Below are 17,417 nucleotides of genomic sequence, written 5' to 3'. Positions count from 1 at the left end.
CCTTATCTAGTATTTTATTTCATTGCCCGCAGAAACAGAGAAATGTGAAGTGTGTTGACACTGCTAACCCTTTCATGACTTAAATTCTGATAGGTAAACTGTTTCATTAAATCTCTAGTGCCAGTTTAGCATACAGTAAACATGGCCATTTACAATTTAGCATGTTATCTGATGCCAATTCTAAACCATAGCTCTAACCCTAACCTAAACTACAAGGCATGCACACAATGTAAACAAAAGGAGAAACAAAAACAAATAAAGAGTAAATCAATTTTAATGCAGGAAATTACAATTTGTGATGCAAATGCGAAGTACACAGAGTTCATGCAGAGGTTGAAAAGTCATACAGGTGTGCAACAAATTTCAAAGCAAGTTTCATTGAAAGATACAAACAGTGATTGAATCAATTTTTAATTTTTTTTTTTTTTTGGTAGTCTAGGGAGAAGTTCCGAAATTTTGGAGGAGGTAGGGGGGGGGGCAGTCGATTAGATTGACCCCAGTAAGCAATGGATACTTGATTTTTAATTTCTTTCTCTTTTTTTTTATTGGTCGTCTAGGGAGAAGTTCCGAAATTTTGGAGGGGGGGGGGTCGATTAGATTGACCCCAGTAAGCAGTACAGGCAGAGTAGCATAGAAAAAATAAAAAGGAAAAAAAAAACCCTGCACTAAGAATTGTAAGTAAGGGCATGAAGAAGAAATTGGCAATTCCTACACAAATATATTTAAAAGAATGAAAGGGATACATACAAAAGCACATGGTGAACGAAAATGAATCGGATATTTCTGTATCCGAAACCGAAAGCAGCGATTCTGAAGAAACTGAAAGAGGCAACATGATGATTTACACCATGATGTTGTAAAAACTTTAAAAAAATGTTTTTATCAACAATTTTTTTTCAGCATGCTTATTTGAAGCAATCACTGCGGAAACAAACTGTTACGCAGAATGTAAAGAAGCTGAACAAAAAAAAAAAACATCTCTACCAATTTCTTTTTCATTCGGTGCCCTTTCTTACTATTGGGTATAATACCCTTTTCTGCCAAGAAAGATTCAGCATCCTCCTCCGTTTTCATTGTATCAAACAACTCGCCTAGACTAGCCATTTTCAAAAACAAATTACCCATAATCGTGGGATGAGCCACAATGCAGCTGTGGCCTATAACAGTTATGTGTGAGAAGTATGCGCACAGGACTTGTTCATGAATATTTTACAATTCAATTGAAACTTCTGAGGGGTGTATTTTGGTCAGAAATTCCTAATGCTTGCCGGCAATTTCTCCCAAAGGTCACTTTTTTCGTGTCTGCGCCGCCACATGAATTCGCAGAGATACAAGTCAATCGGTGTGTACCACAATGTCGATTATTACCCCGTTTCACACAGGTCCACGTACTCTCTATTTGTTGGGTATCAACGGAGTTCACAAACTCGATGCTGTGGCTCACCGTTCTATGTCGAAAATTGTATCCCTCGATCTCTGGAATATGTGAATAAGCCCTCCACAGGTCACTAAATATTGTGGTACCTGGGAGGATCGAGCGGCAGACGCATTCTTCGAGTGTGCCGCGATTCCGTCAAGGTACTGTATAAAGGAAAACTTCTCTGGTCTCGCGGAACACTTCTCCGAATACCCATTGCTGAGGTAACACCCTTCTTCGATTAAACTTCCTCCTAGAGAAGACTGTCTCATCTATCTCGACAATCTTCCCAGGACCACCTATTACAACTGGATTCATGAGCAAGTCATGTGCGCATACTTCTCACACATAATTGTTATAATCTACAGCTGCACTGTGGCTCATCTCCAGTTCTACACTATAACGCACTGTAGCCAGTTCCTTGACCCAAGAGTACAAAAAAAGGACTACAGTCCGCAGAGGAAGTGTGCTACCTTCTAGCCATGTTCCCTTTCGGACAGACATCCTCTCACAGCAACCTTTGCGACTACACCGCCAGCAAACATTCTTTTTCATTCGGTGCCCTTTCTTACAGTTCTTGCTATTGGGTATTGTTACGTACCACCTGCCATCGCTCAACTAAAACCCGGGACCCTACCAAGTCGAACGACGACGATTGCACCGGCCCAGTCGATCGGGGAATTCGCCACGGAAAGAGAGGGCCCGGTGTGTGTGTGTGTGTGGGGGGCAGCGAACTCGGCAACCGGCGAGAACAACAACAACAGGAAGAGATACAGAGACACGGCGGAAGGCAATTGGCTTACATTTAAAAACAGTTTATAACAATTACGACATTAAATACAATGTGATACATAGCAGATACATTAAAGAAAGTAACATGCAACAGAATTAACAAGAAAACAACAAAATCAAAGCATTTAAACAGTTCACGTCGAATCAAAACAAATAATGTTCGCATTAAAGTCTTTCTTTCTTTTCTACACAGTTCTTTCTTTTTCCTCTTTCCCTTCTATGTCGAAAATTGTATCCCTCGATCTCTGGAATATGTGAATAAGCCCTCCACAGGTCACTAAATATTGTGGTACCTGGGAGGATTGAGCGGCGGATGTATTCTTCGAGTGTGTCGCGATTCCGTCAAGGTAGTGCATAAAGGAAAACTTCTCTGGTCTCACGGAACACTCCTCCGAATACCCAATGCTGAGGTAGCACCCTTACTCGATTAAACTTCCTCCTAGAGAAGACTGTCTCGTCTATCTGGACAATCTTCCCAGGACCACCTATTACAACTGGGTTCATTAGCAAGTCATGTGCGCATATTTCTCGCACGTAATTGTTGTAATCTACAGCTGAACCGTGGCTCATCCCCAGTTCTACACAATAACGCACTGTAGCCAGTTCCTTGGCTCAAGAGTACAAAAAAAGGACTACAGTCCGCAGAGGAAGAGTGCTACCATCTAGCCATGTCCCCTTTCGGACAGACACCCTCTCACAGCAACCTTTGCGACTACACCGCCAGCAAACATTCTTCCCAACCAATTTCTTTTTCATTCGGTGCCCTTTCTTACTATTGGGTATAATACCCTTTTCTGCCAAGAAAGATTCAGCATCTTCCTCAGTTTTCATTGTATAAAACAACTCACCTAGACTAGCCATTTTCAAAAACAAATTAATTCAACAATTAAGACACGTGTATCTCAAAACAAACTGCAAAGCCTTGTGAGTGGATTTGGTAGACGGAAACTGAAAAGAAGCCTGTCGTATATATGTATGTTTGTATGTATATGTTTGTGTGTCTGTTTGTCACCCCAACATCGCTTGACAACCAATGCTGGTGTGTTTATGACCCCATAACTTAGCGGTTCGGTAAAAGAGGCCAATGGAATAAGTACTAGGCTTACAAAGAATAAGTCCTGGAGTCGATTTGCTTGACTAAAGGCGGTGCTCCAGCATGGCCGCAATCAAGTGACTGAAACAAGTAAAAAAAAAAAAATTTAAGTGATTCGCTTTTACCATTTCTGTGGCCCCCACTCCCTAACTTTGTGCCCTAAGCATGTGCTTATTTTGCTTAACGGTTAATCCAGTGCAGCCTCTATACCTTAAATCTCTCAACTGGCACAAAGTGACACCTGTTCAAAACTACGATCCCCTCACCTCACAATTAAGGGGGTCTTGTCTTGCAAGGTACGTGATCCTTTCAGTGCTGATTCCACATAGAAAATAGAAAAAAACTGGTACTGGTGATGCTTCCATGTAAAGAGCACTGGTGATGGTACCACATAAAATGCACCCAGCACACTGTAAAATGGTTGGCATTAGGAAGGGCGTGAAACCGTAGAAACCAAGCCAAATAAATTACTTTGAATTAACCACACAATATTTCAATGGTCCATTTGTATATTTTTAGAATGACATTGTAGGGTAGGTATGAGAGGTTGGATGTAGTTATTATTAACATAAAACAGGTAGAATATTTGGGCTGGATATGGCTGGATTAAAAGGCTAAAGAATTAATTCTATTACATGTAGAACTAAATTTCTGAAACCTTAAAACTGAACAAGGACTTTATAATAACCTTGTGTATGTGAGTATAATACATATACACACATACACATATGTAGGTCATGTTTGTATATAATTCTGCCTCTTCCCTCACCCAACAAGTGAGGAGGAGCAGGAGGAGGGAAACAATGAGAGGAAGAGAAAAGACAAGAAGAGACAACAAAGGAGAAGACACAAAGCTCTTTTGTTTGTAACTCGGCCAAACATATATTTACAGTCTTTTGCTGTTGTGAATGCATTGGTATAATTGAAGCCAGCTGCAGTGTGTCTGGAGATGTTTGTGTAACTGAAGTAGACGGTTGTATGTCATTAGTTTTAATATATATGTACCTTCTTCGGTCGAATTGCTTTGCTTTCTAGAAAGTGTTATTGTTCTTTAACCCTGAGCGAGTGTTTGCTATATGATCAAATGTGTTCCAGTTATGACCATCCAATCTTATTTCTTTATTGCCCACAAGGGGCTAAACATAGAGGGGACAAACAAGGACATTAAGTCGATTACATCGACCCCAGTGCGTAACTGGTACTTAATTTATCGACCCCGAAAGGATGAAAGGCAAATTCGACCTCGGCGGAATTTGAACTCAGAACGTAGCAACAGGTGAAATACTGGTAAGCATTTTGCCCGGTGTGCTAACGTTCCTGCTAGCTCGCCACCTTTATGTATGACCATACAATCTTTCTGTATACTTCTCTTAACTACTTCAATGAGCTAACAGAAGTAATTCAGAGAGGTCTGTGACATGTATTTTAACAGAGAGAAATAAGAGTATATAAGATAAATTTTTGATTAATTGAAATTATCTCTGCTTCCAGGGAAGATAGAATGATTGGGACCGTCTCCAAATGAGAAGGTGGAAATAATCTCGAAAATAAAAAATTCTTCAAAACTGACATGCCATTCAACCCTTTAACTGCACAGTTAAATTTCATGGTCATCCCTGTATTGATGTTAAATATCTGCCAAAAAATATGATTGGTATTTTCTGCAAATCACATTACCTAAATAAAATTGGCAAATCTCAAGAGAAAATGGTTTCAAACATAATATTCTTCAACAAGAGATAGATTGGTATATAAAACTGTTTTTTTGTAGTTAAGGGTAATGAAGTTTTTAGTTTATGTATCTGATGTCTGCAGTAAAAGGGTTAAGAAAAAGACAACCTGATAGTCTAGAGACAAGAGTGCATCTGTGGGCATGTTTCTGCCTCAATAAGTGTCATCAGCACAGGATAGCTACACTATCCAGTACCGTCTTTTGTTTGTATTGTTGAGGTGATTTCATGGTTAAATATCTTCTTAATTCATTTTTCTTTCTCAGAACATTTTTTAAAATATTTCAAAACGCAACCAAACAAGTTGTTTATCATTTAGTGTTACTTGACCAAAATTTCTGCACATTAGAAGTAAGAATCTTATTCTATTTGAGCAGTTTCGTCTCCAAAGATACAACTTTTAGCAGAACATAATAATACAATTACCTGCTTGCTTATTTTAAGAATCCTCACATTGGTTCCGTTCCCGTATGAATCTTTTTGTGACGAGATAAATGACTACTTACAGAAAAGTTTTTACCACAGATCTCGCAAGAATATGGTTTCTCTCCCGTGTGACTACGCTTGTGTGAAGACAAATCGCTATTTTGACAAAATGTTTTGCCACAAATTTCACAGTAGTGCGGTTTCACGCCCGTATGAATACGTTTGTGTCGAATAAGACTGCTATTCTGAGAAAACGTTTTCTGGCAAATCACACACGTATAAGGCTGATCTCCTGTATGAATACGTTTGTGACGTGTCAAATCACTACTTTGCGTGAATACTTTCCCGCAGATTTCACAGTGGAATGGTTTCTCCCCAGTGTGAACACGTTTGTGGCAAGATAAACTGTTCGCTTCGTTGAATGTTTTACCACAGACTTCACACTGGTGACCCTTATTCACACCGTGTTTCTTTTTGTGCATCGAGAAAGAACTGTTTCGAGTAAATCTTTCGCCGCAAATTTCGCACTGGAACCGTTTTTCTCCCATGTGATTCCACTTGTGTTCGTTTAGCGTGCTTCTGCGAGATAGTCTTTGACCACAGATTTCGCAATGGTAAGGTTTCTCCCCTGTGTGAATCTGTACATGTCGGATTAAATCACAATTTTGGATGAAAGACTTTCCACAGATTCTACAATAAAACAGTTTATCATTTCCACGAAGAGTTTGATGACAAGAGAAATTCTTAGTTTGAAATGAAGATTTCCAACAAATTCCATAAGGGTTTATTGCTTTCTTCTTCTGCAGGTCTTTTGATAATAAAAGTTTATATGGAGGGAATGATTTACCACAAGCTGCACAAAATAAAACATTGTTGGTTATTTGGTTTGGCATCAAAGAGGTGTCTGAATCCACAGAGATGGTGTTACCGCAATCTTCACACTTTAACAACTGCTTCTGTTTGTATTTCATGGTTAAATACCTTCTGAAATTAATTATGTTTTTTCCTAGAAGGTGAGTTCTCAAAATTAAAAACACAGTACAATGGTTTATCTCAGAGGCCTAGAATAGTTCTGCAGAATGGAATAAAGTTAACAGGGTAAGAATTTAGGACACTTCAATCAAAAACCTGACTTCAAATTATTGAGATTCCTCAAATTAATAACCGATGCTGGTGTGTTTACACCCCTGTAAGTTAGCGGTTTGGCAAAAGACACCAATAGAATAAGTACTAGGCTTACAAAGAATAAGTCCTGGGATCGATTTGCTCAACTAAAGGTGGTGCTCCAGTATGGCCACAGTCAAATGAGTGAAACCAGTAAAAGAATTGGTTTGTCGGGGAATCAAAACCATGATTTTGTCATTGTGAGCATAACATCCTTACTACTAGACTATACACTTTATCATGTAGAACTTAACAACACGAATAAATATTTAAAAAAGTATCTTAAAATAATCTCTTTTCTTTAAACAACAATTTTCCTATTGTTCACAGAAAATAATATTCTCTGCCTTTCAATCTAAATTCTCTCCATGAGCCTTTAAAACCAAGTTAAACATCAATTACTTCTTAAAGCTAAGATAAAAGCAACCACATATAAACTAATTTCATCTGAAATATTTGTATTAGTGAAATTTTAAACTGGCATCATTTTAACCTTGAAATAATTTCTTAATGCTAGCAAATATATTTTGCTGTAAAAACCAAAGCCAAGCCAATCCCCAAAATGGAATGTGAAATAAATTCCATAAAGTTCTATGAAAAAAAAAAAACCGGAGAGACGGGTCAAAATAAGAATGATGCAATTCCAGGTTGAAAGGAAAAGAGCAATATTTGTATTGCGTCAGGTTTTCGGTTACAATTCCATTTGCATCTTGAAAGCTTCCTAAGTATGTATCTATGGCCTTTTCTGTGCTGCCTCTGTTAATTACTTCCTAATTTTCTGTTCTTTGAGAGAGCAATTGCACTCAGTCAACTCTCAATGGTCTGCAGGTGCTTCAGTAATGTATTACCTTTAATTGGTGTTTGGTTGCAGGATTACATGCTGTGTTTGGTTAGCATTCGGTTGCATGTTACTATTAATTGATGCTTCAGTCTTATAATATTTGGGTCTTCAAAATCACTGGAAAGTTTCACAATTTCAGAAGTTTTATTTTTACTTCTGATATTACAGGATTTCCTAGAAGAAAAAAAAAGAAAAAAGGATGTAACACAAGATTTTCATAGGGAGAATCATCATCATCACTATTTCCCATGTCTACTCTTCCATGCTTGCTTGATTCAGACAGAATTCATTGAGAAAGGTTTTCTATGGCTGGATGCCTTTCCTGTTGCCAACCCACGTTTCCAAGCAAGGTAATATTTTTCCCATGGCCAAACAGAGATGCCTGTTTACAACCATCACATGATGTCAAATCAAGAAGATACATTCGCACACATACACACACACACATGCACTCAAACACACACACACAAACACAAGATGATGAAGTTATATATCCCTTCTACTATAGGCACAAGGCCTGGAATTTGGAAGAGTGGGGATAGTCAATTACATCAACCCTAGTATAACTGGTGCTTATTTTGTCAACCCTGAAAGGATGAAAGGCAAAGTTGACCTTGGCGGAATTTGAACTCAGAATGTAGATGGATGAAATGCCATTAAGCATTTTATTCAGTATGCTCATGATACTGCCAGCTTGCCACTTCTATGATGAAAATATATATGAATTTGGGAGGCGGAAACTGAAAGAAGCCCGTCATGTGTATATATATATATAGTAGTTGTATACTGTCAACCCAATGTGACAGTCCCACGAAGAGAATTACACCAACGTTATTTAGCCCTAGGAAGCAGCAACGCTTCCTGTTAGCCTTGACGCATTTCCTGTGTCCTTATGTTTACAAGGGGGAGATAAGCACCTCAACCCAGCTAAGCCTGCAGAGGCTAGTTTCTGTCTTTGCTCGTCATCAGTCTGGAGTATCATGGCCTTTTCTCTTTATTATAGGCACAATGGCCTGATTATATAGAGGGGACATAACAAGACAAATGGGAACATAAAACAAATGATGTATGATTGATGGAATGATTAACTAATAATGAGAATGAGGCGGTTCGACTCACTCCCGCTGCGAGACGAACAGTGAATTTTTCACATTAATTCTCATTACCATCTGGTTTCACTGAGAGGCAAAACCACGATGGTCTTATTATTATCGTATAAAATGTACCATTGTTCACATTAGTCTTTGTATTTTCCTTTTCTATTTTATCTTTTTTTCCAAGCATTACATTTTTCCATTTTTTTTTTACCATTTCACAAAACAAATAACACAAGGCACAGGAGTGGCTGTGTGGTAAGTAGCTTGCTTATCAACCACATGGTTCCGGGTTCAGTCCCACTGCGTGGAATCTTGGGCAAGTGTCTTCTGCTAAAGCCTCGGGCCGACCAATGCCTTGTGAGTGGATTTGGGAGACGGAAACTGAAAGAAGCCTGTCGTATATATGTATATATGTATGTGTGTGTGTTTGTGTGTCTGTGTTTGTCCCCCTAGCATTGCTTGACAACCGATGCTGGTGTGTTTACGTCCCGTAGCTTAGCGGTTCGGTAAAAGAGACCGATAGAATAAGTACTAGGCTTACAAAGAATAAGTGCTGGGGTCGATTTGCTTGACTGAAGGCGGTGCTCCAGCATGGCCACAGTCAAATGACTGAAACAAGTAATATATTGACCAATCATTTTTGTACTTTTTGAGATCTAGTTATGTTTTATAAAAATATATATTTATTTGTTATTTATGTATTGGTTTATGTCTATCCTTGTTTGAGTTGTATAATAGTGGTTTTATCTCTAATTTATATTATATATATATATATATATATATATATATATTAATTATAATAAAGGGTTAATTGCAACACGTTGCTCAAAACCACATACTGAAAATATTAGAAATAGCAACCAAATAGATCACTATTTCTCTTACTAATAAAAAAGTCTCCACAAACAAACAGAATTTGTAACCCGTATATTTTCGGTATGTGGTTTTGAGCAACTTGTTGCAATTAACACATTATTATAATTAATATAATTCTTACCAAATATGGTCTTTTCCATACTGAAAAATCTACTAGGTGAAATTTATTAATTTATTAAATTAATTATATTTCACCCTTTTGTATATTGAATATTACATATATATATATATATATATATATCTATATATATATATATATACATATATATATATATATATATATATATATATATTACATACATACTGTTGTTGTGTCTGGGGAGAGAGAAATTATGCAAGCAACAATTACACAAATGCACGCGCGCGCAAGAGACTCACAGATGCAAATACACACACAATCAAATAAAACAAACAAATATATTTTGCATCAAATACACACACAAATTAATAGATACTTCCAAAACAATTTACACATGATAGGATGGGTTACCCTATCACTTTTTAGAGGGAAACATTCATATTCTCTGTTGTGCGTTAATGAGGGAGTATATATGTCGTTTTGGCTCATTTTCATAGTTACTGTCCATTAACTTTTTACAAATTAACATTTGTATATATTAATTGTATTGTGTGTATTAGTTTACGGCAGATCGCCTAATTTACATACATAATATAAAAGAGCGGCAATTTGCATCTAGAATGAGTTTTGCCTTTCTTTTACAAAGAAAATTAAGTAGATTTATTTTAAAAGAAAACAAAAAAACTTATAGTTCGGGGTTTTTAGGTAATAAGTATGAGCTTTTCCCACTAGCCTCTAAGTGTCCATTTGATCTGCTAGAAATTACAGTTAAATCTCCTTCAAATTCACAATTTGCTATCAGAAAGAAAGGATATATTGCATAATGTATTCCAAAAAACCACTATGCCTGAGAAGGAAAAAAGAACCCGGGGGGCCACGGTTGGAAAACTTTTGATCATGGTACTATTAGCGAATACCGGGACCAGTTTTCGCTAGTAGTACCCTTAATTAGGATTGACTTAGAGCGAAACAACAATATGAAAGAACAGTATTAATGACTGTTATAAATAAAAGTCTTTCTTAAATAATAAAGGGTCATAGAATTGAAATAGGAATAACTCATTTATTGTTATCTCTCCCTTTCATCTCCTTTATGTTCTGTCGCCTTTCGTCTTTCCAGAAAAGATAAAAATGTGGCGAGTTAATTCTAAAAAGTATGTTGTTAATAACACTCGGATTAAGTCAATTATCATAGACTTAATTTTAATCGAACTAATAATAGTTACAAGGTTCAATAAAGGCGGACTCCACATAAGTTGAAATTTATCCACTTTTCTTTTGTATCCCACATTTTAAACGACGGAGGTGTGGAGCCTTTTTAAAACTATTTCCGTAAACCCAATTCAATACTTTTGATATGAAAATTTAAACAACGGAGGTGTGAAGCCTTTTAAAAACTATTTCCGTAAACCCAATTCAATACTTTTGATATGAAAATTTAAACAACGGAGGTGTGAAGCCTTTTAAAAACTATTTCCGTAAACCCTTAAAATTTCCGTAAACCCACTTCAATACTTTTGATATGAAAATTTAAACAACGGAGGTGTGAAGCCTTTTAAAAACTATTTCCGTAAACCCTTAAAATTTCCGTAAACCCAATTCAATACTTTTGATATGAAAATTTAAACAACGGATGTGTGAAGCCTTTTAAAAACTATTTCCGTAAACCCAATTCAATACTTTTGATATGAAAATAAAACTTAAGTATGTAAATAAGATAAAAAGAAATACTTACGAGAGAAGTCGGTGAATTCTGAGTTCAAATTCTAACGTCAACTTTGTTTTTCAGCTTTTGGCGAGTCGAATAAAATACCAGTTGAGTTCAGATTCTTCTTTCTCTCAAAATTGAATTATAGCATATACTAGGGCGGCAACGAGAAGCCACGTGTGTTCTCCCACGAAAAATTCACATTTGTATTTGTCAAGATATTACCAGGGTTTGGTCGTTCATTGGTTGAGTAGATGATACGGGGAATAACAGGAAAGTACTGGAGATGAAATAATGAAAATCCACGGCCCTGTGCTTGTGTAGGAAATATTTTCTTTCTCAGACTCGCATTATTTTCCGACTTCCACAACACGTGGCAAAGTTATCATCACCGACAAATCTTTAAAATTCCTCGTTTCATTTACTCCCTCCTTACCATATTGAAGAGACTTACATCACTTTAAGGAACCCCGATCTTCCAGTAATCACACACTAAACAAACAAGGTCCGGTCTTTCATTTGTAATAAATACAAAAAAAAAACGGTTTTATAATTGCCGCCACGTGTTTTTACTGCCTGCAGAACAAACTAAGCGAGATTATTACATATTTCTGACATAACCAGTCGAGCGGAGTGCAATTCAATAGTCGTTTATTCTAGTTCTCGTTCATAATAATAATGAAATTATAGTATACAGTACACAACTGTGGTGCACCTGCCAGTGACCATCTTTATGGCAGTGCGTGGTTCGTTATAGCTCCGTTCACCTGAGGTTCGTTACCTCTAGAGATAACAGGTGAATTTAGAGCGGGATAAGAGTCCGTTGTGAGCTGCCAGCTTCGCATTGTTTCTCAGCGAGAAGGAAGAAAGAGGTGATTATTATATTACCCACAAGGGGGCAATACAAAGACACGTGGGGACATATAAAAACGGAGGGAAAAAAGGAAAAGAATAAAAAATTTTAGGAGCTTTTCGCTTTGACTGGCAGATTTTTCAAATAATTTCTTTGTAACTTAACTCTTTTAAACTTCGTATACTGGTAGAAATTGTATTCACCTCAATAGTCGTCGTTGATTGGTAGAAAATGCCGAAATGCAAGAAATTAAACAAATAGCTTACAAACTACAGAATTTTCTCAAGAAAGCCAAGAGAAAAAGGTGTTTTATTTATGTGACACATTCTACCAGTATACGAAGTTTAAAAGTGTTTAGTTACAAAGAAATTATTTTAAAAATCTGCCAGTCAAAGCGAAAAGATCCAAATTTTATTAAATGTATGATATGAATGATAATGAAAACGAGCTACTCGCTCCACCTCAAGCAGCATTACTTGCTTCCTTTTATCTTTTAAATTCCGAGTCCTCTAAAATCATCATCATCATCATTTAACGTCCGTTTTCCGCGCTAGCACGGGTTGGACATTTCGACCGGGGTCTGGGAAGCCAGGGGCTGCACCAGGCTCCAGTCTGATCTGGCAGAGTTTCTACAGCTGGATGCCTTTCCTAACGCCAACCACTCCGCGAGTGTAGTGGGTGCTTTTTACGTGCCACCTGCACAGGTGCCAGGGAGGCCCGGCATCGGCCACGATCGGTTGGAGCTTTTAACGTGCCACCGGCACGGAAGCCAGTCGAGGCAGCGCTGGCAACGGCCACGTTCGGATGGTGCTTTTTATGTGCTACCGGCACGGAAGCCAGTCAAGGCGGCGCTGGCAACGGCCCCGTACAGATGGCGCTTTTTATGTGCCACCGGCACAGGAATGTATAAAAATGTATTAAAAAAATAATTCCCGGTCAGCTCCTCGTACTTTATATTGTCTGGTATCGTCTATAAATCACAAATCACCTTCCAGCTCTTATAACCCCTTTTGAATTTCAATATTTCATCTTTTTTGGCTTTCGGACACCAGAACGCATGAGTGCCATCTATCGATGTTTGTCCAACCTTTGACATGGACAAGTCTTGCAGATTTCCAGTTTGTTATCTTGTTGAGCAGTTCCTTGTCCACACCTTCAACCACCATACACGCGAAACAATTTTCAGTGGGAAGAGGAGTTTGTTGATCCTCGAGTGTTTGTCATCATCATCATCATCCATTTTCCATGCTAGCATGGGTTGGACGGTTCGACCGGGGTCTCGGAAGCCAGGAGGCTGCACCTGGCTCCAGTCTAATCTGGCAGTATTTTTGCAACTGAATGCCCTTCCTAATGCCAACCACTCCATGAGTGTAGTGGGTGCTTTTTACATGCCACTGGCACAGGGGCCAGAGGAGGTTGGCAACGGCCACAATCGGTTGGTGCTTTTTACGTGCCACCAGCACGAGTATCACAACTACAATTTCCATTTGATTTTTATTTTGATGTTGATGTTGACATACTTGACTCAATAGGTCTCCTCAAGCACAGCAGGTTGCTCCACAAAGTACTTTGAATGGGATGTGGCAGCAGACAGCATCTACACTGAGGTGGAGAGGAGGCTAGTTGTCCCCAACACGATGAGGTGAAGCTCCATCCATGACTCTGTGATGGTCCTCAACACCATCCAGGAGGCTAAGTGGCCTGTTCTCCACAGAGTCGTGACCCAGTTGAAGGTCAACAGCTTCAATGACCAGGATGTTGAATTAATGAAGGAGTATGCCAAAATAATAAATTAATTATAAAATAATATTATAATATAAGCGGGACCAGCCATCTGAATGTGGCTAGGGACAGGGCGGGGTGGTGGGGGTGTTACTGATGCATTTAGCCCCAGGCGACTATAGACGTCACCAGGAGAGCCGACACCATCACGGTGTCCTTGCTAGCCTGTAAAGGGAGATCAGCCTCCCCGAAGATACGGATGCTACACACGGACCGGTTTCGAGGTGGTCGCCTCTCGTCAGCGCATGGCAAGCACCGTTCTTCGTTGAGGGACTTCCTCTACAGGCTAGAAATATATAGATTTTCACTGTAAACACAGTCACTGGCGTCGAAAATCTGTTTGATAACAATAATAAATCTCTAAGCGAGGTATAAACAGTAACGAAGAACGGTGCTTGCCATGCGCTGACGAGAGGCGACCACCTCGAAACCGGTCCGTGTGTAGCATCCGTATCTTCGGGGAGGCTGATCTCCCTTTACAGGCTAGCAAGGACACCATGATGGTGTCGGCTCTCCTGGTGACGTCTATAGTCGCCTGGGGCTAAATGCATCAGTAACACCCCCACCACCCCGCCCTGTCCCTAGCCACATTCAGATGGTTGGTCCCGCTTATATTACAGAGCAGTTACTGTTTATACCTCGCTTAGAGATTTATTATTGTTATCAAACAGATTTTCAATGCCAGTGACTGTGTTTACAGTGAAAATCTATATATTTCTAGCCTGTAGAGGAAGTCCCTCAACGAAGAACGGTGCTTGCCATGCGCTGACGAGAGGCGACCACCTCGAAACCGGTCCGTGTGTAGCATCCGTATCTTCGGGGAGGCTGATCTCCCTTTACAGGCTAGCAAGGACACCATGATGGTGTCGGCTCTCCTGGTGACGTCTATAGTCGCCTGGGGCTAAATGCATCAGTAATACCCCCACCACCCCGCCCTGTCCCTAGCCACATTCAGATGGCTGGTCCCGCTTATATTACAGAGCAGTTACTGTTTATACCTCGCTTAGAGATTTATTAATATTATAATATATTCTCTTTACTCTTTTACTTGTTTCAGTCATTTAACTGCGGCCCTGCTGGAGTACCGCCTTTAGTCGAGAAAATCGACCCCAGGATTTATTCTTTAGAAGCCTAGTACTTATTCTTTTGGTCTCTTTTGCTAAACTGCTAAGTTACGGGGACATAAACACACAACCATCGGTTGTCAAGTGATGTTGGGGGGGACAAACACAGACACACAAACATATACACACACATACATATATATACGAAGGGCTTCTTTCAGTTTCCGTCTACCAAATCCACTCACAAGGCTTTGGTCGACCCGAGGCTATAGTAGAAGACACTTGCCCAAGGGGCCACACAGTGGGAATGTGACTGTAGTCTCTACAAAAAAGAAAGGTCCATATGCCTTTGACTTAGTCATACCAAGACAAACATTCACTTTCGGTGAATCTTATTCCTGTTCCAGAAATTCAGGGGGTTTCTCGCTTCCCAAAATGTGACAGTTATGATGATTAACCTTTTCACGTGCGTGGAAGGTTGCTTGATAACTGAACAGAATTTTGTGGATTAAATCTGCACTTTCAATTTGATCAATAAGCTCTGATCTGCATGGATAATCCTCTTCTTGTAAGTTGGGAAAAACTTGAATGTAATAAGCTTTTTTATTCAGATCACTTTGTCGGATTCTGTAGATTGATGCATGTGGAATTTCTAACATGTTAGCTACCCTGTGAGTTGGTAACTGCAGATCCTGTTCAAATGCTTCTTAAACCAATTCAGTTTTTTTCTCCAGCTTTTTATGGATGTCCAGTTCTGCTCTCATTATGTACAGCCCCAGTTTTCTGAAATTTCATTTACAACTCACAAATTGTCTGTTGGGCCTTTCTTACGAAACTTCTCAAATTTATGTCTAAATTTTTTTGCTTTTTCAGGTCCTTTATCTTCTATGTTACCTCATACATCTGTTCTTTTATGTTCATCATCAGTTACTTGGGTTTCAAAATAAAAAGAAACAGTACACAAATCTTCTCTCTATATATAAACGGCAGTTTGTCTGTCTGTGTGTCTGTCAGGTTGTACCCTCACCCTGACCACGGCTTTCAACCGATTCTGATGAAACTTGACACACACATAGCCCAATGTCATAATTCAAAACTAACACAGCAAAAATTTTGAAAAGTTCCCCCAGTTCTGAAAAAAATTGATAAATTCGACATGGGGTCGAGAATCTAAGCTTTTTATATGCAACACATTTTCTGTTGTAGTTTTCGCAACTTGCAATTGATTTTCACCAAACTCATGGTGAAGCTTAATGTTACCCTAAGAAACTTAATTCTGATGTTAGTTTTCCATGCAATACCTTACCATCAGAAAAAATCGATAAAATCATGCCATTTTGGGAAATCGCATTCAAATTCAAGATGACTTATTTTCGACAATATCTTTCACAAATTGGCAGGAAGTTTTTTTTTAATTCACAGCGAGATCATGTCTGCTCCAAGGAGCTATATGGTCCTTTTTATTCCAATAGGATACTTTATTACTGGAAAAAATCGGTTAATTAAATCATATGTGGCACACATAGCAAACCGATTTGTGTATTAAACACAAACCATAGACTGTCTAGGGGACGCAACTCGACCTTTTTAACTCTCTTGGGAGGCACAATGATGTTTTCATGTTTTCGCCCAAAGGGACAGCTAGGAACATCGTATACACAGAAGTATTCGAGTGAAGAGAAGATATTGCAACCTACACATGCGCCTTCATTCCCTAGGGGAAAAGGACTAGATTGGGATTAGTCGTTGCCTACTAGGGGCTCTTACATACTCGGGCAACGCCAGGCTATGCTGCTAGTACTGACATAAATCAATTAATATTTTGTAAAAACACAAATTTGCTGATGACAGCATAGAAATGTTTTTCTAAAAAAAAAAAAAATCACCAAAATAGATAATGGCTTTGTATATCTGTCTGTCTGTCATCAATCAATCATCATTATCATCACCATCATTTAATGTTTGTAGTCCATGCCAGCATTATAACTCTAATATATATATGTGTGTGTGTTTGAATATGATCCATCCATTTATCCATCCATCCATCCATCCATCCATCCATGCATACATACATACATACATGCATACATACATACATACATACATATATCCCAGTGATTTTTCACTGGATGTGAAGTAGCAGTACTGTGGTGACACATGATACGTGACGCATAGCAGTACTGTGTTGACATGTGTGGCAGATTATGTTTATATTTAGTATGCTTGTCTTTGACATATCGTTTATCTGTGTTTATTGTTTTAATTTTAGTTACACAGTTTATTTTTAATATAATCTCAGTCTGATAAATTTCTGATGATGATATAAATGTGTGTGTGTATGTGAAATCAATCAGATAAGAGAAGTGAAATAAGAGAATGGATGTTCAATGAATTAGTTGACAGCTGTTTCGTAATGTGTATTAGGTACACAAGTGACACTACATACATATAAATGAATATATATAGAGAGAAGAATGAAGCTAGAATGCTCCACT

At 38.5% G+C, this 17,417-nt stretch overlaps 1 protein-coding gene and 1 long non-coding RNA gene across 2 annotated transcripts in view; both read right to left on the bottom strand.

Annotated features, from left to right (window-relative positions):
* LOC118766034 overlaps positions 1–3,248 on the bottom strand; it is a 165,023-nt gene extending 161,775 nt beyond the window's left edge. Inside the window, exon 1 of the long non-coding RNA XR_005001962.1 lies at positions 348–3,248. This is a non-coding gene — a long non-coding RNA (uncharacterized LOC118766034). The remainder of the gene's footprint in view (positions 1–347) is intronic.
* Positions 3,249–4,741: 1,493 nt separating this feature from the next.
* Positions 4,742–11,888, bottom strand: LOC118766032 (zinc finger protein 239-like). The gene is made up of 2 exons (XM_036509170.1): positions 11,251–11,888; positions 4,742–7,637 (listed from the first exon to the last, which is right to left on the bottom strand). Exon 2 carries the CDS (start codon positions 6,427–6,429, stop codon positions 5,482–5,484), a length of 948 nt encoding a protein of 315 aa, XP_036365063.1. The 5' UTR covers positions 6,430–7,637; positions 11,251–11,888; the 3' UTR covers positions 4,742–5,481.
* Positions 11,889–17,417: the final 5,529 nt, after the last annotated feature.

Source organism: Octopus sinensis, linkage group LG14 (genome assembly GCF_006345805.1).
Source record: "Octopus sinensis linkage group LG14, ASM634580v1, whole genome shotgun sequence".
Classification (NCBI taxonomy): Eukaryota; Metazoa; Mollusca; class Cephalopoda; order Octopoda; family Octopodidae; genus Octopus; species Octopus sinensis.
This window is presented reverse-complemented; position numbering and strand designations above follow the sequence as displayed.

Coding starts and splice junctions, on each gene's coding strand:
- LOC118766032 (XM_036509170.1), bottom strand. CDS start 6,429: ATGAAATACAAACAGAAGCAGTTGTTAAAGTGTGAAGATTGCGGTAAC.